The 23589-nt window shown below is 37.9% G+C and overlaps 2 protein-coding genes across 9 annotated transcripts in view; both read left to right on the top strand.

Annotated features, from left to right (window-relative positions):
* LOC145673765 (solute carrier family 35 member H1) overlaps positions 1-2339 on the top strand; it is a 232607-nt gene extending 230268 nt beyond the window's left edge. For all 7 annotated transcript variants that reach the window (XM_081743520.1, XM_081743518.1, XM_081743519.1 and 4 more), the window contains exon 8: positions 1747-2339. In XM_081743520.1, the coding sequence (XP_081599646.1) occupies positions 1747-2031 (285 nt within the window). In that variant the 3' untranslated portion in view covers positions 2032-2339. The remainder of the gene's footprint in view (positions 1-1746) is intronic.
* A 1214-nt stretch (positions 2340-3553) lies between these two features.
* LOC145673764 (uncharacterized) overlaps positions 3554-23589 on the top strand; it is a 330178-nt gene continuing 310142 nt past the window's right edge. For both annotated transcript variants that reach the window (XM_081743515.1, XM_081743514.1), the window contains exon 1: positions 3554-19056. The gene's annotated coding sequence lies outside the window, so the exon portion shown is untranslated. The remainder of the gene's footprint in view (positions 19057-23589) is intronic.

The following is a 23589-nucleotide window of genomic DNA, read 5'->3' as shown; positions in this document are numbered from 1 at the left end:
TCCAAATATTCGTCTCAGGATCTTGTTCTCAAATACTTTCAATCTATGTTCTTCCCTCACAGTAAGCGACCATGTTTCGCAACCATACAGAACAACAGGCATGATTATCGTTTTATATATCGCACCTTCTCGAGAAAAGTGACTCAAGTGAAAAAACCTAAAGGTCCAAGTTCGTATCCCTCGCGAGAAAAGTGACATAACACGAAATTTGTCATTTTTGTTCTAATGCACTCTGATTTTGGGATAATTTTAAAGCTATATTTACAACACTTTTACACATAATTGAAAAAAAACATTGTGATTATAAAATAACTTTAAAACAAGTTACGAGTCATGTCATTTTTCTCGAGAAGTTGCGACATTTTAAATTAAGCTAATACATGACACATACAATCAATTATAATGTCAGTGATATATGGTGTTCATTGGGCAAAACACTCCAAACAATAAAGATTCAACTTAGACTGAAGAAATGGTTATCCTTCGTTTTTCATTAAACCTATAAATTGGCCATGAAACAAACGCGTGACAGATATGCAACCCTTATATACAACTATGTGGTGTTGGAATGTATAATGAGTAGGATATGATGCTTTAGTTTTCTTTTTCTTTTTAATTTCATCACTTCCAGTGTACCCGTAAAGATGTAATAAATAAGGTTTCGCTGTCGAAAGGATTGGCCACAAACATATAAACGTTCACAAGCGTATAGTTTAAAAAAACAAAGATGGCAGCACAATTCATTTGCATTTATTTTGGAGAAGGTTTATTAAAATGTAAAGGCTTTGAACGATAATCTAAAAGGATAAACTTTATGAAAATGATCTTTAAATAATTTATTTAAAGTGCACATACTTTAAAATATTTGTCTTTGTTATAAACGTGAAATCAGAAATAACCGTATATCAAAGGTGTGGAATCAAAAGTTAGAGGTTGGAGCTCAGGCGCTTTTATTGCTGTTGTAGCATTTTAATAGATAGATTGTACGAAATGAAGTAGAAAGTCATGATGTGTCATGAAACCAGTCTTTTCGAACTTGAAAGTGCCAAAAGTGTGGGAAAATTACACCTAGCTCATAAGTTGCAGGACAAAATCCTTTGTGTATTTTAGTATATTTGAATTGTAATAAGTATTCAGTATTTTTAAGTAATTCAGGGTGTTTGTTTAAATGATATTATTGTAAACTAGCATCAATCACCCTCTTTGCTGGTTTAAAGTAAGAAAAATTAGTACTGTGATATGTCCAATTAATCAGTTACTTTTTGGTATTACTGAAGCGCTCTCTGATATCGGTCATTTTCGATCATTTTTATATATCTCCTCCAAGTTGGGGGGCTGAATTTGGATTTAAACAGCATCGGAATTGTCAGTGTTCATCTCAACGATCCCAGAAACTATGGATTCGACACTAATATTGGTCATTTTTGATCATTTTTGTATATATATTTATCTCCCCTTCCTCTTCCCCTGAGTTCTACCGTCAAAATGAAATGATAAAAGCCATCCCAGGCCCGACAAAATTTGATCATTATCGGTCGGGTGATTCGAGAGTTATTAAGTCATGGTTTAAGAGTTATTGTCAAAAACATAATCATTTTTTTTATTTATGTAGGTAGATAATTCACCTTAAGTTGAAGCATGTTGTATTTGTGGTATTTATGAATCACTTAGTTGTTGTGTGTTCTATAAGATTCCTTCAGTTATTACTTACTTTTTTAAATAATAGCTGTTATCTTTTTCTTGTAGGAGATATGTACATTAGCTTTAGCTGTTTACTTCAATGGCGACAAAATAAGTTTCCTGAATTTCATCGGATTGGTGTTATGCCTGGGTGGTATTATATGCCACGTAGTACACAAAATTATTGGTAAACCATTGGAGACTAAATATGATAAAACAGCTGTAGACCAAGAAGTTGATTTACCTCTCCTTGATCGCAGATCTCTTGTACGTACAGATTTGGAGAGTGATGAGGATGCGGACGAGGATTCGGATATTTTATTCAGTGTTTTGAATCGGGATAATAAGTGATGAAGTGTGATTATCTTAGTATTGTAAAGGTCAAAGTGTAATGTACTGTTTTGGTGCATTTTGAAATTTGGACGTACCAGCGTCTTGAACATTATTTGAGAACACATATTTGTAATCTTCGAGATCTTCAGAATTTTTCCTTGTTTCAAATTGTGACATGTGAATTTAGTGATAAGCAATGTGACGTCAGAAAACTTCACTAAAAACCAAGGAGAAACTCATTGTTATATCCAGTATTTAATGAATTATGTGAATGTTCTAAAAATAAACGGAAGTTCAATCTTGAGTAAAGACGATGTAACATTTAAGCGTTATTTTCATTTTAATTGGTGTATGAAAGATTGTATTCAGCCAGCCAGTTATACAGTTCTTTTCCTTCACTATCACACACTTTCACATGAGCAACATGTGCATTTGCAAGGGGCGGAAAGTTTCGAGGGGCGGTAAAATCTGTCATAACTATATTATTTAAAATATATATATATATATATTTATATATTGTTGCAACAATCTATTATTTATTCATATAAATACGTTGAGTTCCATATCACATATACGGGTTTTGGAATTTTAACAAATTTTCATCGAGCTACTTGAGCTACTATAATTATAGAACGTATTTGAAAGTTAAAGAATATATTAATGTCGATTCATGGTCGGAAACAAGAAATGTTAAATCAGAAATAATTATGTAATTATAACGTCAAGAGAAAAACGATTGTCCCTCAGAGTATAAACACCTCATCCAGTTCCTTGCCAGGTGGTAAAGTGTCAAGGACCGACGAGACGTTACCACGTTGGATAGAAACGGATATGCACTGTATTAGATAAGATGTGGAGCGAACTTCGCCGGAAACACAAGAAAAGCGTCTTCCTACCTCCCTAATGAATTCAAGACTTCTTGCACCCCAAGCACCACTTGTTTCAATAGCGATTGGAGTGAAAACAAACTTTTCGGGAAGGTTGTTGTATTTTCTTTGCTTTTCAGCTTCTCTGCGATTAGCAAGAGCTCCAGCATTCATTACTGACAGAGGGAGACTTGAATGAGCGTATGTATCAGCGCATGTGAAGTCCCGCAATAAACATTTACCTCTCATCCATGGAACCAGTGTCATCCCATCCGGTCGCTTTCCATCCGAACGACAGCAACCAGAAGGTTCCCGTATTGAAGGAAATCCAGCTGTGTTGAGGGCTCGTAGTATTATATCATTTACAGAGGAATGTCGGGCAAATCTACCAGCGCTCTTCATGCATGAAAGGCCGTGCAGGCCACGTTGGTTAACCTCATCCCCACAAGCTGGACAGCGATGAGGCTCAAACTGCTAAGCCTAAACGTAAAGAAATTTAAAATAAATATTTCTTGTTGGAAAGAGACTTTATGATGATCAGGGGCGGATCCAGGACCGACTTCTGGGGGGGGGGGGCGGTGGGTTGTCATACTGCTACTTTTAAGGGCTCCAAACTTTGGGATGGGTTTTATTTATATACATAAAATAAGAAAGTTTCCTCTTCTGGGGGGGGGGGGGCGATCGCCCCCCTGGATCCGCCCCTGATGATGATCGTAGTAAAATTCTGTAAAAAGCTGACCTTCTATTTGAATACTACATTCATAAATCATGTTTAGTCGCATTAAGTGAACACTGCTAAAGGAAATGGTCATCACAGTTATAGACAGTTATCATCACAGTTTTGATACGAAAACTAAATTTATTTTTGTCATAAACAAGTTCCTTATCATTGAAGATGGAAACAAGTCCTTTTTTCTTAATTTTTTAACAGATGTGGAAGGAAAATCAAGAAATATAAATAAAAGAGCTAGTTCCACTGGAATTGCAAACCGATATGTTGAGATTGAAGCTCGATATTGAATTCTATAAAAAGGATTACCATTTTTCCTGTGCAGGTGTGTTTGCTTTATCTTTCACTAACATAATAGATTATTATTTAAAAAAGAAAAAAAGAGAGATAGAACGAGATTGTATTTATAGTGTTTAGGCCTTTCTGCATTTCCCTCCCCTTCGTTTGTTCATCATGGGGTAGCATACTTAAAATTATGGTTTTAAGATTTGTTCTTTCTGGGAGCATCAAATGATACCATCGCACGGGGCGGAAACTTGCCTAGGGCCAGCCCTGATCACACTACCATAATAATTTGTGGGTAATGTATTTGGAACTTTGATGATATTGGTATATACACTTCAAAGTTGATGTTGGAAAATACTAGACGAAAAACTAACAGTGTGGTGATACAGATCTGAGAAAAATATCTCATCATTTTGTTAAAATTAACACTAAACAAATTTGCCTGGAACGAAACAGGATCACTATCCTTAAGGGCAGTTTGTGACCATGGAACAATTGTGATGAAATTTTACGTACAGAAACTAGAATTTATTATTATTATTATTATTATTAACAACCAAATTGTATGTGCGTACCACTTTTGAATTGGAATTTTTATTGTCCCTTCAGCGCAATGGGTTGTATCTCTAGAAGAGTTTAACATATTTAAACCAACTTTATGTGGTTCAATTACGAAGATGCAACCTCAGATGCACTCAGGACACACTGAGTAAACTTGAGCTGTGATTTCTTCAGAACATTTTAGGCCAAAATAGCGTATCACATGACTGTTTATCAAATTCAAACTGAATTCAGATTGATGGATTTCAAGCTGTCATAGGTCCCTGATTTTTTTTTTATACGTCTCACGATTATTCACAGAGTCTAAGTGAGCCGGTGATAATGGGACAGATGAAGAAAGTGGATAGTGGAATGAAGAAAGTGGGAGAAAACAAGAGAACCACGAGAAAACCTATGCACGTGGTGTTTGTCCACCACAAAGCACACTTTGCAGGAACTGGAATCAAACAAAGGACTCCACGCACAAGAGATGAGGGCTGCGGTATTGAGCCACCGCGGTCCCATCCTGTGTGAAAGCACAATAAATTGAGGACAGTTATACCTAAGATCTTTGTGAAATTAACATCTAATATAAGAACAATATCAAATTATATGAATAAAGGTAAAAAGAATTAAGTGTACGAATATGAAATGGAAGCAGCTTAGTCAAGCTTGGATATTTCTAATCCAATTTAAGATATAAAGGAACTACGTTTCGCCTCCAACATGTCATCTTAGAGTTAGGATAAGAGACCAGTCTTAGTCTGGAGATGAATTTAAGGCTATTTATTATGTGAAATTGCATGTAAATCGTTTTCTGCTACAAGCCTAATAACAACTCCTGGACTTATACTCAATGAGGTGCTGTTGGAAAATACAACACAGTGTAGAGAAAAACTATATGTTGAGGTAATGAAGAACTAAGTGAGGTGTATATTAATATCCCAATCAACTCCCAATCCCAGAATTTTATATATAAAAACTGGACTTTGCTCTGATTATCATGGCATACGCTTCTGAAGTTTTTCACTTCTGGATTGGAATTTTTGTTGTGTTTGGCAAAATGACTTGTCTCTTGAGATTGACTAAAGATACAGGGCATGTTCAGAAACTAAGTTTCCGTAGGGTGGTAAAGACAAGGAAGACAAAGGAGCCTTGAAACGTTTATTGCCCCAGATACAACACAGGTGCCACTACTTTTAGAGCCCTATTACATTGGGCCACTGGTTGCGCCACCAGTAGTAGGTTCAAGGATTGTTTGATCATTGGCACGCGCTCTGTGACTCATCAGACCACAATATATTGTCACTTTGTTTAATGTTGGTTGTTTCTTTTGATTCGCGAGAAAATGACAGGTGACGATGAAGGTGGTGGAGGAAGTGCAGTAAAGAAAACCAGAGAAGACGACTAAATGCAGGAATTAGTCAAACTGATAGACAATAAAGTGATCACAGAATTTTATTTGTGCAATTGAAAAATATCCTGCAATTTGGGACATCACAATCGAAGACTACAGCAACAGAAACATTAAATTAAATGCGTGGAAATCAATTATAGAGTTTTTCATACTAGATTTTGGAGCAAGGAGAAGCATGCTTTCACTCACTCAAGATATTTTCTCATGAAAATATTCGTCCTGTTTTGGTTATGCCACTGGTGGGGGATACGTGAGAGTGTGGTGTCGCTACCAGTTGCGCCGTTGGTTGCGCAACCAGTGGCTTAGTGTAATAGTGCCCTTAAACATATTCATTACCAGAATTCAGAAACTTGTCACCCCGTGGGATCAACTTTTGTATTCCGATGTCGTAAAAGTTAGCCATCTGGGAGGATCAGTTACTTCGGCACCCACCTGGCGCACAATTTCTTGGAATCTAGGTATGTCGTGACAATTTCGTGGAACAGGGATAGAAAATCTGTGGGAAGTGGTTGCTGAGTTCAGTTGTCCTGACGGTTTTCCAGAATGTGCTGCAGCACCAGGTTCACAAGATCCTCTGTAGTGCCGCCATTTACAACTCAGCAGCTAGTTCCCTCAGATTTCCCAATCTCTACTGCACGAAATTGTCACGACACATAGTGGTCAGTTTTTACAATGTGATGTGTCAAAAATCCTAAAAATTATTTCATAGAAAACAAATTGTAACCGAGGAAAAAGCGAGCTTACAAACTTGGTGTAGGAGAAACAATAGTCTGCTACGCAAACCTATAGCCCGTTCCGAGTAGGTAGAAACAAATTCAAACCAGTTTTTATCTTTGTTTGATTGTGAATCGGCCATCTATGACGAGTTTTATTGCCTACTGAGTTCATATTTCTTGAACGTGCTGTGGTTTTCTTTCAGAAATCATGATACGAATAGATAAACTTTATATTTCGTTTGAAAATTTGATGCAGTTTCTATTTGATTATTAAAACGACGCATTTCGAATACATTATAGTAACAGTGAGATTTTGATACTGTTAGTTCCATTTGATGGACAAGAAATGTTTTTATTGGCGCGTATTGGTAGTCATAATGACTTCATTATTCGAAATATATATTGGGTGTTTCAGTTACGATAAAGGAACTGTTCCAAAAGTGCCCAATTTTCCCGTTTGCGTCGCGCGCATACAATTTTGTGTGGGAAGAGGTCATGGCCTAAAACCTTCACATGCAAATAATAGTTGCCATAGCTCAGTGGGAACATGGCCAAAAATTGGTCAACAATAGAATGGAAATGCCCATAAGGCGCGCATGTTTTTGATATACAGAAGATATTTTTGTATATCGCCCAAAAGAGGGAGCGCGCTCCGTTGAGATTTTATGGAAGTGAGACTACACATTGAACTCTACAAGAACTGTGAATTTCATCACACTCGAGCCTGCGGAACAGGGAAATAAATCGGATCAAAGTCAGGGGACGTGCCGTCTTCGATGCTCAGACTGGCTTCATATGAGGCAAACCTGTCGGAGGAGAATGCCGTAACCGTGTGTCGTATTTCCGCTGAGTGGGGAGGGGGCGCGGTGGCTCAGTGGTAGAGCGTTCACCTCTGGTGCTTGGGGTCCCGGGTTCGATCCCAGCCCCCGCCAAGTGAACTTTGTGGTGGACAAACACCGTCCTCGTGGGTTTTCTCGGGGTTCTCCCGTTTCCTCCCACTTTCTTCATTCCACCATTTCACTCATCTCTCATTATCACCGTCTCCTTTAGCCTAACCGGCATAACCGTGGGACGTAAAACTCACAGATTTCATTTCATTTTTTTTTCCGCTGAGTGGTATTGGTATAGATGAAGTAAGTGGAATTGAATGGTAGTTAGGATTTCACACATTGTGCACCATATAAAAAGAACAGGGATGTTCGCAGAAAAAAATATCATTGTACTAGCGTAACACATGGTATTGAAAGGTACAAAATGATTGATGTGTTACCTGAGCTGAACTACAAACATTCCCTTACTCCCAGTACCGCTCAGGCAGTTGAAGTGGTTATTATGTACGATGCAATGTGTTATACATAAGTATGCAAAAAGGGTTCAATTGTCGATTTTCTCATCCTCTGACTGGAATGGTTCATCGTTATCGCCCAAGAACATAGATTTGCCTTCTTTTGAATAAAATGAATCATCGAAGATTGCCGATTCCAAATTCCGGGAGACGGGTTCTGTTCAAGATAGGGCACGTAGTGGGCGACCAAAGACTGCCACCAATGAGGAAACTGCAACGGCGGTTGTTGCGTCGTTTGTGAAAAGTCCTAAACGAAGTACCCGTCGTGTATCCCTAGCATGTGCAATAAGCCAATTTTCCGTTGTCCGGAAATTGCACGCCAATCAGTGGCATCCTTACAAGCTGCACATGCAACATAAAGTGAACAAGGATGACCCTGATCGCCGGTTGGAGTTCTGCATGTGGGCTACTGAACAACACGAACTGGATCCTGCGTTTGCCAAGGGCATACTGTTCAGCGACGAGGTGTATTTCACTTTGAACGGGGAGGTTAATCGACATAATTGTCGATACTGGTGTGACCCAAATCCGAACTGGGTTGACCCGAGTCGAGGACATAGTCCAGCGAAGTTGATGGTGTGGTGTGGCATATGGGATACCCGCATCATTGGCCATTTTTCATTTACAACATCTTAACTGTACCACAGTATCTGATGCTGCTGCAGGACCTTGTGTTCCCTGCCACACTGAACGCCGACAGCATTTACCCATCTTATTTTCAGCATGATGAAGCCCCTCCACACTATGGACTTGGTATCCGTGAATGGTTGGATGAACAACTGCCAGGGAAGTGAATTGGTCGCCGTGGTCCCGTGGAGTGGCCGCCCAGATCCCCTGACTTAACGACTCTTGATTTTTATCTATGGGGACATCTTAAGCAGATAGTGTATGCAGAGACAATCCGTGATTTGAGACACCTGGAGAAACGCATCCAACAAGCCTGTGACCAAATTTTAGGAGACATTTTCCTCCGTGTGCAGTCAGAGTGGTTGTGGCGACTACAGTTGTGCATTGCACGGGATAGACAACACGTAGAACATGTGTTGTAGCATTCAGTATCAAGGTAATTTCCCATCTTTGAACATTAATAACCTCTAAACTGTACAAGATAGAAAAAACAAATTACACCACTAAATTCCTGAGCTCAAGCTAATGTTATTTGATGTGTCATACACCCCTTCCCATTTTAAAAAAAATGACTTGAATCCAAAATGGTGGATTTCAAGATGGCGGTCATGAATGACATACACTTCAAAAGTTGAGGCCCATCAAACTTCTGTTCCCGTAATAACTTTTTACTTTTCTCGTCGATTTTCAAACTTATGCAGGTGTCCACGACTTTTGACTCACCCTGTATATTCTAATACTAAGTATGCTAGTAAATGGTAATGGAAATAGTCATAAGTGACAGAATATAAACATGACTGAATTATTAAATACAAAATAATATAACCATAAAACAAGTATGGAATCTGGAAACAATAGTAAAAAAGTCAAGCAGGAGAGAAATATTCTAGTGCTTAAGTATTCATTGATATTTCGACAAAAGCAGTGGAACTAAATAGATCGTACATTATCACTGGAGAGAAACCTAGTAAAAGATAAATGAAGAAGACACGCAGGAGAGAAATCTTTTCTAGCCATTATTTACTGATAGTTCGGTTTAAAAAAAAGAAGTTTTTAAGTATTGTGTATGATCACTGGAGAGAAACCGAATGTTAAAGTGAATGGGGCTAATTGTAGAAGAAAAATCTAATCAAATAAAACTTATTTAGCGTAAATTCAGACAGGGAGAAACTATTAATAAAATTAGTCTAACGATATGAGAAATTGCGCAAGAGAAACACCAAAGGCGAGAATCGAACAAAAATATTCTAGAAAACATAGAGCTTACATTTAGAAATCGCATCGGTTATATTATTATTTGCAATTTTTGCAATATCAGCTGATTGTTACGTTTTGTACGTAAATTTGTCTGTAAATATATTATTAGGAGTATTACTTCCACTATTCCATCTAATTACAGCACGCGTTGATACTAGGATAGTATAGGTGTAGGATAAATTCTGGATTCTTGATTATTACGTTTTGTTTGTTTCTAATATTATGTTATTTCTGTCTGGGTTGTAGTTTCCGTTACACTTGTATCTCTAATCCTTTTTCTATCATGTCTTTGTTTAAAAATGAATAAAAAAGAAAAAATATGCAATGAGAGTCCTGGTCCAGTTTTATTTTTAGATACCAGACTGAAGGCGGTTCAATGCACTAAATAATAGACAGGGATGCTGAATGTCACCCCCATTTGTTTAATATATCCCATATTAAAATGATCTAAACACACATACACACCAACGGAAAAAGGGGAGGAGTAAACAGGAAGAGTGATTATGTTAATGAATGTCAAAAATAGAAGTGTATAAATCACGATTGTTCAAAAAGGGGCCCCAATCTACTTCACTGGCCCCGGGCCCCAATTTGCCTTACCCCGCCACTGCGGGGGAGACAGTACAAGTCACAAATTTGCCAAATTGACATAAGTCAAAATTGGAGATTTATGTGTCATGCTCCATCTCCGGTTTCGGTATAAGTCAATTCTAATCGTGAGTTGAATGATCGCGTTTTGGTACTGTTAGTATAAGTGATTCACTGTGCTTGGTAAAAAAAAAAAAAAAAAAAAAAAATACCTGAAAACTTTTTTTTTTTTTTTTTTTTACTTATACTGTTTTTCCCGCGCAGTCTAGATATATCGTCACGCAGCTTGCATTGGTTGTCCACCAATATATTTTTATATATATCTCCTTCCTACCTCCTCCCATAAGTTCTATCATCAAAGTAAAAGATAAATACCATCCCAGGCCCGAACCTCATCTACTTAGGTATGTTGAAAATTTGATCAAGATCGGTCAGGTCAGGTGGTTCAAGAGTGAAGTCACATAGACAGTCACTCTATTTTTTTTTTTTTTACATTTATCTCCGCCTCCTCTCCCCTACGTTGCACCGTCCAAAGTTAAGTGATAAAAATTATTCCAAGCCCAAACGTCATCTATGTTGAAAATTTGATCGATATCGGTTGGGTGGTTCAAGAGTTATTAAGATTTATTTATTTTTATCTGTCCCCTCCCTAATTTCTACCGTCAAAGTTATATGATAAAAACTACCCCAGGCCCGAACTTCATCCATATTAAAAATCTGATTAACATCGGTCCTGTGATTAAAGCGTGATGAAGTCACAAAGATAGTCACTTTTATTTTTATTCTTTTTACATATATCTCCCCCTCTCCCTCCCCTAGGTTGCACCGTAAAAGTGAAATGACGAAAACATCCCAGGCCCAAATCTTATCTATGTTGAAAGTTTGATCAAGATTGGTCTGGTGGCTTAAGAGTTATTAAGTTTCATTTATTTTTATAGATTTCTCCCCTCCCTCCACCTCTAAGTTCTACCGTTAAAGTGATATGATAAAAACCACCTCAGGTTCGAACCTCATCTATGTTAAATTTTTTTAAAAGATCTGACGGGTGGTTTAAGCGTGATGAAGTCACAAAAACAGTCACTTTTATTTTTACTTTTTTACACACACACACACACATTTATATATATATATATATCCCTCTCCCCTTCGTTGCACTGTAAAAGTGAAATGAAGAAAACATATCGAGGTCCGAACCGTATCCATGTTGAAAGTTTGATAGAGATCGGTCGGTTGGTTCAAGAGTTATTAAGTTTTATTCATTTTCATTTATTTCCCCTCCTCCCCTCCCCCTCCCCTAAGATCTACTCTCAAAATGAAATTATAAAAAAAATTCAGATTTGCACTTCATATATGTTGAAAATTTGATTGAGATCGATCGGGTGGTTCAAAAGTTATTAATTCACAAAGATAGTCACTTTTATTTTTATATTTATTGATTTTTATATATCTCCCCTCCAGCCCCTCCCCTACGTTGCTCCGTCAAAATGAAATACCATCCCAGTCCCGAACCTCATCTACATTGAAAATTTGATCAAGATCGGTCGGGTGGTTCAAGAGTTATTAAGTTTTATTTATTTTTCTTGGATGGTGCAATGTGCGGGGAGTATGGCAGATGCAATAGTGTTTTCCATCCAAGGCGTAGAATGGTGTCTTGGGTCATCGTAGCCACGTGGGCTTCGCGTTGCCCTTTAACAGGAAGATCCCTTTGCAATTCAGACGTGCTGGCTCCAGAGTTTTGAGTTTTTCTTGAACACGGCTCAACTACTGACAGTACACAGTTGCATTGATGTTCTGACAGGCTGGTAGCAGTTCCCGATGCACGATGCCACGAGCAGTCCATCAAACAAACGGGAGGACCTTCTGGTGCATTGCTGGTTTCGGCTGTTTTCGAACTGGTTCATAGGATTCTAACCAATGATAACGGCGCCGTGGAGCTTCGTACAGGACCCACTTTCCATCACATGTCAACGCTCTGTCCAGAAATTGCTCCTTCCACAGACGAGACAACAAAGAAACACAGGTGTCTGCTCGCGTTGCCTTTGGCTCGAGTCAAATCATGTGGGATGCATCGACCTAACTTGTGCTTCCCATGTAGGTGGAAGTGCTGCCGAATGGTTTCTCCACTCACACTGAACTGTAGTCCAAGTTCCTCACATGTCTGGTCAATGTTGGTCTCAATTGCTGCCTGAAGATCTTCATTTTGTACATGTGTTGATCTTCCGGTACGTGGTGCGTCTTTGAGTGTTTCGTCACCATCCTTAGACTTGTTAAACCACCACTGCACTGTCCGCGTAATTACGACACCTTCACCAAAGGCCTGACATACCTTCCGCCCCGCTGCAGTGGCGTTTGACCCCAGTTTGAACTCGTACAGCATACACGCCCTTATGACACTCTATGGAGGTCCCATGTTCACTCTGTCCTTACGAAGTTTACATTGTAACTGAACTACCACAACCAGGTAGTATGTTGGATATACCCACACCAAGAATGACCTTCGTCTTATCTCCATTTGCATTGAACTCACGGTGTGAGAACCAATTGAACACAAAAAACGACAGAACTTTCTTGGATACCTTTATAGAACACACCATTCCCGAATGAAGAAAACTCTATGTACTTCAATTTCTCACGTTCCCTTTTTTCCGTATTGTTGTGCCACACATAGCGTTTACTGGACCAATTTATCATTCATTTACTGGACTGCAGATTGATAATTAGCTCTTCTTCCAAGGGACAATTCGGGTTTGGTGAATTCAATTGCTGCAAATGATTGGTAGCACGGGATTCAGTACCAAAAGAAACAAAGAAAAAGAGGGTGTTCAGTGGCAGGCCGTATAAAGGGTGAGAGATAAATTTGGAAAAATTGCGAGATAGAATGTAGAAAATGTCTAGATATGCCATGTTACTTTTGAAACGAGTAGAGGGATTGAGGTCAAATGTTAGATATGAGGAATGCATGTAGAGCTCCACTGAATAGGTGTAATGTGAACAGTATTTTAACTACCAATTGTACAGGGTGGCCCAAAAGTTGGTATACAATACCGTACTGATCAACTCATTGCATTTTATATAATTTCTTATTGTTATCCATTAGGTGTACTTGGTTTCTTTATTATTTGTTCTTAATGTGTTTTTGCTTACATAAGCTCGGAAGTGCCGAATCAAATAAACCCATAAACTAGAATGTTATACTTAATCAATGCAGAGGTGTATACCTACTTTTGGGCCACCCTATATGTAACTGGTTATGAGAAGAGTCACCAGTGTTACAACCGGCACGTTTTGTTGCATGGGGTTATTAATATATCAGAACCCTGAATGGAGAGGCATTTTTGTGCAAGGTACCTGGCCAGCATTCATCCAGTGGAACTACTTTCCATTCCGTTACACGTTCGAAACATTCTTCTTGATGTTCCAGGATTCGATTCTGTCTTTCTAGTCCTCGTGCATAAAAGCAGGGCCGGATTTCCATGTTTTGTGCCCATGGGCCCTAGGGAAATTGCCGCCGCTAACCACACTGAGCTAGAGAGAAAATCGAAGATGTTAAGACGTTCCCCTATCTAGGAAGTCTAATATCCTCGGACGGAAGAATTGAAAAAGACGTGAATTTCAGAATAGCGCAGGCTAAACAAGCATTCAATAGGAAAACATGATTTCTAACATCAAGAAATGTGTCGTTGGATGTTCGAAAACGATTTATTAAGGTCCTGCTATGGAACGTGGCGCTTTACGGTTCAGAAACGTGGACATTGAAAAAAAAAAACTAAATATCCAAGCTGAAAGCATTTGAAATGTGGTATTGGCGCAGAATGCTGCTCATATCATGGACCAAAAGGAAAAGGAATGGAGACGTATTAAAGGAAGCTAATGAAGGACGACAAATCATGAAGATAATAGGAAAAAAGAAGAAACAGTATGCTTGGTCATCTTATTCGGCACTCCGATTGGATCACCGTGCTGATAGAGGAAAAGGCACAAGGAAAACCAGGAAGAGGAAGACCAAGAACAGTATATCTAGATGCACTTACGAAGAAGAGGCCTTATCAAAGTATAAAACAGCTCTTCCAAGGGAGAAAAAAGTTTTAAAATGTTCATGTTGCCCACCAATCTATGATTGAGGTGAACAAGAAGAACCACACCAATCGCATCACTCTCCGAAACTTCCATTCTCCTGGATCCACTTCTTAAAATATTACTTTTACGATTGTTACTAAATTATAATTATAATTATTATTAATTATTACTATTACTAGTTACTACTGTTCTTATTTCTTATTACTCATTTTATGTAATATATTTGAATTCCTATATCTGGCCAACATTTGGAGTACATTGATTAAAATTTACCTGGCTTTTGTCTAACATATTCTACCTAGGTACATTACATTGTGTAAAAGACGGCAAAATATAAAACAATATTAAATGATATAAAGAGTTATATTATTTATACCTAAAATTATTATTAAGAAGTCGGTTGAGCAGATCCTCCATAAACTTACTAAGCAGAGGCTTATTAATATCTAAAAAAAGAAAAAAAACTGGTTTTTATACTGCCTACCTTTTATTTCTTTTGTTCACTAAATGTATGTGACTATATTACGTGGTTATTTGTAGTAATCTAAGTAATCTATGTGTGCATGTGATGTGATGCACGCGCGCGCGCGTGTGTGTGTACGTATGATTGGGAGTGTTTTATGTATTTCATACATATTTTATTATTATTATTGTATTACTATTCATGATACTATTGTATTGTATGGTCAAGTGGGAGATAAGGCAGGAGCCTTAACTTCGCCATGTAAAATAAGACTAAATAAATAAATAAAAAATAAAATTTTACAAAATGACGTGTCTGAAACTTTTGTGTATCTTGCTGTTTACTGTTTACGTCTTGCTTTGACATTGCGTCTTGCTGCAAAATCATTAATAACGTCATCAAAATCAAATTTAACAATCACGTCATTTTCGATGGTTAAAACAGCTAGATGAACAAGTCTCTTCTGAGAAAGAGTAGATCTCAAATATTTTTTGATTCTTGACAGCGTGGAAAATATAATCTTTCCGCCGCACAATTAGTTGCTGGTGTACATAAAAATACTTAAAGCAACTACTTATGTTAGGATATAAGTCCTGAAGATTTTTCGATATGAGAAATCAGTTAAGTTGCGATAGTGACATTTCTTCAGCACTTCACAACTTCTCTTGAGCTAAAATGGTGATAATGTAGGTCATATTGCTTCCAACCGAGCGAAAGAGCTCTGTTAGTAGGGTGTTGGATTCGCATTCGGAAGGTCGTGGGTTCGGTCCTCACCGCCGACTATCCTAACTGGGATTTTTCCTTATTGTTCCATACATCCAGTGTAAAATAGCCTCCAAACTGTATCTGGAATTTGTTGAATAAATAAATACACGCTAATTTGTGAAAGTACGAGTATCGAGTTACCTACTGCTACCCTTTTTAGCAGATCCACTGACTTATGACAATATTTGCTACGACTAATCTCCTACAATATTATCGTAGTCGCAGTCATTAAAAAAATTGCTTTCGCTTATTTTATTGAGTCATTGATGAAATATGTATTTTTAATAGTTTTATTGTTTTAAAAATATCTTTTTAAAAAAATTGCCGCCCCTCAAAATTTGCCACCGTAATCCCGGACCCATGTGGCCCATGCCTAAATCCGGCCCTGCATAGAACGTCCTCATGGACCGTACTACAGGGTTTCTAGTTCCTCATTCACGTCACCTTTACGACAGTATTGATACGTTGCCATGGCGTTAAACTCCTCCTGTTACAGAAGTCTCAAACTGTGTTGACCACTATTGATTTCAATCGACGGTATGGTTCAAGAGCCATATGTCACATAACCCATAAGAGCCATATATTCTTCTTGCGCTAAGTTCAACATGGCGGCTTTCCAGATATCCTCCATGGTTCACATTACACCTATGTAGTGGAGCTCTGCGTGAATTCCTCATATCCAACATTTGACCTCAATCGCTCTACTCTTTTCAAAATTAACATGGTATGTCTAGACATTTTCTAGTTCTATCTTCGCACTTTGCCCTCTTTTATTTCCCACTCTATATACGGTCTGCAACTAAACACCCTCTTTTTCTCTATTCCCTTGGTGATGAATCCAGTGCTAGCAATCATTTTCAGCAATTGAATTCACCAATCGGAATGGCCCCTTTTGAGCGGTATAAATTCTTGATTAACACCCCTATTCAGCTACAAGACTGTATGAGACAGAAGTTAGTGTTTAAAATAGGATCAGAATCACTCTTCAATTTTATATTGGGGCAGGTACTCCCATTCGGGATTGAACTCGGCACTGGCGTCTCTGGCATGTAAAATTTGGGGGGAACATCAAAGAAAGTGATTTAAATGGTAGCCTAACCCAACCTGTGTATTATCTTCGATTCCATTTTTACCTTTCTGCTTATCTTCACGGGTCCCCTTAGACCAGCGTTTCCCAACCGGTGTGCCGCGGCACACTGGTGTGCCGCGAATGGGCCGCTGGTGTGCCGCGAGGAAATCGAAACAAATTATTAATTCTGTAGGAACCAAATTGCAAGACATAGGGGAAAATGTATATTTGTATTTCACATTGCTATGAACCTCTACTATAAATCTACAATTTTAAGTTTCATAATGTGTTACTTTTCTGTACATTTTTAATGTTGAAAAGCGTATTTATCATTGTCATGGCCATTATTGCTTCTTTATTGTTGCAGACTATTTCGTAACTTGAAATTTTAACATATTATTCAATAAATTCAACAAAGCAAACATGCATACAAATTGCCTACATTTGTGTTTACATTTGATTTGTTTATTTGTTCGTTATTTAGTGATCTTCCCTTTTAGTTAAAGGTTAGATACAGTTTTCGAAAGAGAAAGTGTATTTTTAAAAACCCGAGTCCTACATTTCATTGCAATTGTTTTCTATTTTAAAATTAGAATGAAAAATAAGCAAAATGATTTACCACGGGGAAAATTAGTGATCGAGCTTTCTTCTCTGTAAGAAGGAGATCAGTGATCACATAAAAATACCACGGTATTTTATATTTACAAATAATAATAGTTATATATAATATGGGTGTGCCGCGAGAATTCAAGTTACACCTGTAGTGTGCCGCAAGTTGAAAAAGGTTGGGAAACGCTGCCTTAGACATATCAAGAACTCTGTTATAATCGTTTTACAGCCTGAATATTATATACCAAATAAATATAATAATTATTATTTATATCTTATTCTGTCGTTAGTAAATAAATAAAATTAGAATAGAATATTGCATATTTTGTACTTCAAAATATTGGAGGGACGCGTTCCTTTCGTTCCCCCGCCAGAGACGCCCGTGGAACTCGGGACCACATGCATGAGGGACACCTGCCTTATTCATTCAGTCGCGAACGGATAAACTGAGACGAAGTAGTCCATGTATATTTATCATGTGATTGACATGTCTACCACCAAAAATCTCTATCTCTCCCTCTTTAAAATTCTATCAGTTTTCTCCTAACAGAAATGAAATCTTTCAGTTTTACGGCCCACGGGTATCCCGGCTAGGCTAAAGGAGAATGTGGTGATGAGAAATGAATACCATGGTAGAATTAATAAAGTGGGAGGAAACAGGAGAACACCGAGAAAAACCAGCACACGGTGTTTGTCCACCACAAAGTTTACTTGGCGCGAGCGAGGATCGAATCAGAGACCTCACTCACCAGAGGTGAACGCTCTACCAGTGAGCCACCGTGGCCTCTTTTTTCTAACTTGAACAATGTACTGTAATATTTACTCGTTGAAATGTTGTACTTGCTTGTTGTTTATTTTGTTCATCCAACTTTTGATTTAAAAAAAAAATCCCAGGAATTCTCCAATTTCTTTCGGGGTCACCCTGCACATCATCGAATTGTGAATTAATCGAATTTACAACCAAAAATAATGGACATATACCCTTTTACCGGACTTCGATCCGACCTTTTGTTCTCGAGTGGCTGTTTTAGCATCTTTTCGATGCATTTTCGGTTGGTTATAGCGCCGAAAGGAAGCATATTCAGATTGAACGAATTTTTGTAGTGGCTTACTTTGATCTGATATGGAACCGTTTTAGTGAAATAATAAATATGAATGAAGATATGAAATAATAAAAATAAGACGAAATCGAAAAATAAGGACCACCCTCGTATATATCATATTTCATAAAAATCAAATAATTTTCAGGAAATTATTTTTGAAATATCGAGAGAACGGGAAGGTTTAATAGTTAAGTCACTGATTTAAGTTTTTATTTATTTATTTTTTGTATTCAGAACTCTTTGAAAGTTCTGAATATTTTTTTATATTTCGTCAAAAGTAGTCATCAATATATGCTTGAGACAGTAAGTCAAAGAAATCAAAAGGAAGTGGTGTAAGATATTTAACGAGTATTGGTAAAATTGGCTTACGTTTGAGAAAATTAGTTTATTTAACATATCATTGTAGAATATAATATTTCCTAGCAACAATACTCAGTAATAAATGTGATTAATAATATCCAACAAAGTAAGAACTTTGTATTGTTTGCAATATGCTGTTTCCCGTCTTTGTGTAAATTATTTTTGGTGAATTTGTTTAAAGAATTTTTTTTTAAAATGTACCGTACTGTAAATTTTATATTGTGAGGTAAGTGACCTAGTTCAATTGTAAATAATTATCAATGTAATATACAAATGTAATTTAGAGAATGTAAATGTTATATTACAGTTTATTTATTTATTTATTTACTTTTGCTAGTTTTAATAATTCTAAAGAATACAAGTTACATTAAATGTGACATTTATTAACATGTGTGATCTTGCTTCTCAGTTAACGTTTCACTCGTGATGTGATGTAATGTGATTTTTAGTTTAGCGTCTCTTTCAGTAACAAGGCTATATGAGACATGGAGTTATTGATTAACGTGGAATCCGAACTATATGAGCTCCCATCGGGAATCGAACCCGAGGCTTCCACGCCAAAGGCAATGTTTTGCTCGTAGTTGATATGTTATTAGCGGTATATATCTAATTACTTTTTATTCATTTCCCTTCTGTATACAATGATGAATCATAAGTCTTGCAATATTCTGGTACACAACATATCTGGGGATGCGGTGGCTCAGTGGTAGAGCATTCACCTCCGGTGCTTGGGGTCCCTGGTTCGATCCCAGCTCGCGCAGTGTGGACTTTGTGGTGGAGAAACACCGTGCTCGTGGGTTTTCTCGGGGTTCTCCCGTTTCCTCCCACTTTCTTCATTCCACCATTTCACTCATTTCTCATTATCACCGTCTCCTTTAGCCTAACCGGCATAACCGTGGGACGTTAAACTTAAAGATTTCGTTTCATTTTTCACAACATATCTGTACAGGGCCGCACCCACGTGGGGGGTCCATCGGGTGTGAACCTCTCAAAACTTTGTAACTCGACATACATTTATACACTTCCTTGATAAAACTGTACTTGTATAGAAGAGAAATGATTTATGTAGCCTAAAGGTTTGATCTTACATTTCTTTCCCACTCTTTCTTTTCTTATAAAACAATCTAGTTTTATCATTTTTTCTGTAGCTACTTAAGAATAATTTACCACCTTTTCGGGTATATAATAACAATGATTCAGTACTACATAGACGTAGTGTCTAGTATTGTTGGACCCCTCCCAACCAAAATTTCTGGGTGCGTGCCTGAAAACAAATTAACACTCAAGGAATAGCCATTGTACTTGAGTGTCTGCAGGCACCTTACTGCCAATTTCTTGATTCCACGCCGATATCACGTCTTGTCCTTAGAGTCAATGAAGGCAGTCACTGATCTCCTGCTAGTTGGTGAAACATTGTGATTTCAGGAGGTGGGCCATGCACCGATACAAGTAGTAATCTGAAAAGGCAAGATCAGGACTATATGTCAGGTGTGGCATCAGTTCCATATCATTAAGTTCCTTATTTTTTGTGGAATTTTGACTTGAGTGTGGCTTTGCATTATTCTGTTGCAGCAGAATGTGAGTTTGGTTCACAAATGCTGGATATTTCTTGTGTACACCCACTCCAACTGTTCGGAATAAAGGTCAGCATTGATGGTACAATCGTTAGGGATAAACTTATACTGAATTACTCCCTCGTAGTTCCACCACACATATAGCATGACTTTATGCTCGAAACGGCCCTGTTTGACTACCGGTTCTGGAAGTTGACTCTTGCTCAACCATTCGTCTTGCAGGTTCATATTTTTGAAAACACTCGTTTTCGCATGTGACAATCCGTTTCAGAAAACGCACATTACTGCAGCAGAGGTCAGCATATATCTACTTCATCTGGGCCTGAGCTGAAGTCAATCCATGTGTCACAATGCGGCAGCTCCTCACGGTTTTTCCAAGTTCCTGAAGGTGACACAGTACTATGGACTGGAACATGTCAAGTAGACTTGAGAATCGTCGTGTGCTGGTGGATGGATTTTCCTCAATGATGTGTCGTTTGACCTCAGAATCTGTCACCCTGTGGCGGCCGAACCTTGTGCGAATTTCGACATTTTTCAACTCACACGAAATTACTTAAACTAGCGAGTTGCTGTAATTACTGTGGTTGACTGCATCTTCCCCTTTCGTATGACAAATGTTTTGGATTACTGCCGCAGCGTTACAGTCAAGTTCCAATTCATTCAGTAACAGTTTACGTATCAGACTTTCTTCAGCACTCAGGGCCACTGCCTCTAAAAACTGAAGATACGGACGGAGAAGTTGACTCAACTTTGCATCAGGAGCGTCATTTCAGATTTTTCTTGGGGGGGGGGGCAAGACCTCTTGATATAAGTAAAATTTCGCGTTTTTTCACTGATTTTCTACTATTCTATTGATAAAATCTATATAAACCTCAAACTCAGGGGAGAATTGCCCCTCCCTGCCCCCCCTAAATGACGCCCCTGCTTTGCATGTTCTTTAATTTAAAATTTTATGGCTTCAAATACCTCAACACAATATTGGAAAATTTTACTGGATGATGTGTAGAAGAATACACCTTTCGTTGCATTGGAATCGTAAACTTCAGCTTCGTGAAAGCATATTTCGTAACAGTAGTAACTTCTTTAACACATTAGAAGACTTTCTGCCCAAAAGGAACTACATTTATGGCCATTATAGCGGTTCTTTTCTAAAATGAATGCGTGATTGTCTAGATTAGCTAGATACGTCTGTAAGGGTACATTTTTTTCTGAGTGTAAATTGGGACACTTTTCTGAAGCTTTGCAGCCGAATGGTAGAAAGTTAAGAATATAATCAGCATGTCAATTATTGACAGTTTACTTTAGTGTGAAACTTCAGCTACAGGGTGCACTGGAACTTCGCTCCGGAAAATCAGTGTTTTGTGGAACTCTCGGGAGTGTTCTTGCGCTGCACTTGTCCTTAACAGCATTTGGACTATTATTATTATTATTATTATTATTATTATTATTATTATTATTATTATTATTATTATTATTATTATTATTATTATTATTATTATTATGGGCTTATCTGTCAAACCAGTATTAGTCTCTGAGACTTATCTACACGTACTGCGAATAGCTTGCTACAGTTTACATTCAACTCCCAGAAGCATTATTATTATGGTTAGGGTTATAAGACGTCCCCTATTACCCGGAGATGTTCTCTTTTTGGAGCTTAAAAACCATCCTTTTAAAAAATCACGAAATGCTCTCTTTGTGAGGGTACAGAAAACTGTTTTATTTTTAAAGTCAGTTGACATATGACTGGCAGCGAAACCAGCTCTCAGGCCTCGAGCAGAACTAGATATAAGCTCTATGCGAATACTTTTTAACCTAAGGGGGCTCCTAAAGTTCGTGAGCCCCGTTACCACCGCCACTGGTATATACAGAGTGTCCCGGGAGGAAGTGGCAATGCTTTAGGAAACCATAGTATGAGTGATTCTAAGAAAAAAAAAGGTCATATCAACATTAGGCCAATTTTGAACGATAATTGAGATATGGACAGAAATAAAAACGAAGTAGAAAAACGTAAACAGAAAACAGTGTAACACGTAAATTATGGAAATATAAGTGTACTTGTGTAAATACGTACTAAAAGGGACATACTGATACTAATTGTTATTGCATTAATTTGTTGTTTAGCAGTAACTAGTGCATGACAATTAAGCAATTAAGTAATGATGAAACCTACAACGTTAACACGAGGTGTTCAATACTGACATAAACAAATGTGTGGAGGGGAGAGGGTCACAGCAGGTCACATCACATTCTCAAAAATGCCACCACCAATATCAATGCACTTCTGAGTGCGTCGGAGGACATTTAGTATTGCCGTACGACTCTCGCAATGATGTTTGCGGATTAACTCAGAAGCATTAATAATGCAAACTTGCAATTTATCCCTTAAATTCACCCTTTCCCGGTAAACCCCCTATTTTATCCACTCCATAAACAAGAATTAAGAGAAGTGCAGCCGGGAGAATGAGGTGGACAAGTAAGCAGACTACTACGACGAGTCTATTGAGTAGTGTAGGTGGCATTCAGGTGTTCAAATAATTAACCGACTAGCATGAGCCTGTTCCCCGTCATGCTGCAAAATAAGTTCCACCTTGTGTGCAAAGAAATATCGCCTAACTAGTTCGTCAAATCATTTTGTAACAGGTGAAACTACCGCTTGTTCATTCATGCGTACATGAAGGATAAAGGGGGTACAAGAATATTGCCAACCATGTCACACAACACACTATGGAAATTGGGTTGCGTTAGCGTTTTTCCGAGCCCAAGGGTTTCTATTACGCCTATTATTCACAGCAGTATGAGTGAAGGTCGACTCATCAGTGAATACAATATATGGCATTTGGACTGTATTGTGTAGCAACCAATGAGAAAGGCGTGATGCGTAATCAGCAGGATGTAAGTGCTGCACCGGTTGATGATGAAATGGATAAAATTATCCATATGTAGTCTCCGCCACATACAGGTGCGTAAAATACCCAGGTATGTTGACATTCGGCTGGTACTAACGTAGAACTTCATTGCACAAGGACAATTATTTCCTCATGGTTTTCTACATTTTTTTTTTTTCATTTGGACGTCACTTTAACACTGGGAACTGTTTCACCCTCTTTCAATACATGAAACTTATTAGTAAATACTCCCTTATACGTAATGGGAAATGTCTTGTGTATTCGTCAACAGCCGCC

This window comes from Thermobia domestica, chromosome 17 (assembly GCF_964235325.1).
Source record: "Thermobia domestica chromosome 17, izTheDome1.hap1.1, whole genome shotgun sequence".
NCBI classification, from domain to species: domain Eukaryota; kingdom Metazoa; phylum Arthropoda; class Insecta; order Zygentoma; family Lepismatidae; genus Thermobia; species Thermobia domestica.
Note: the sequence above shows the minus strand (reverse complement) of the source record. Positions and strands in the feature narration are given on the sequence as shown.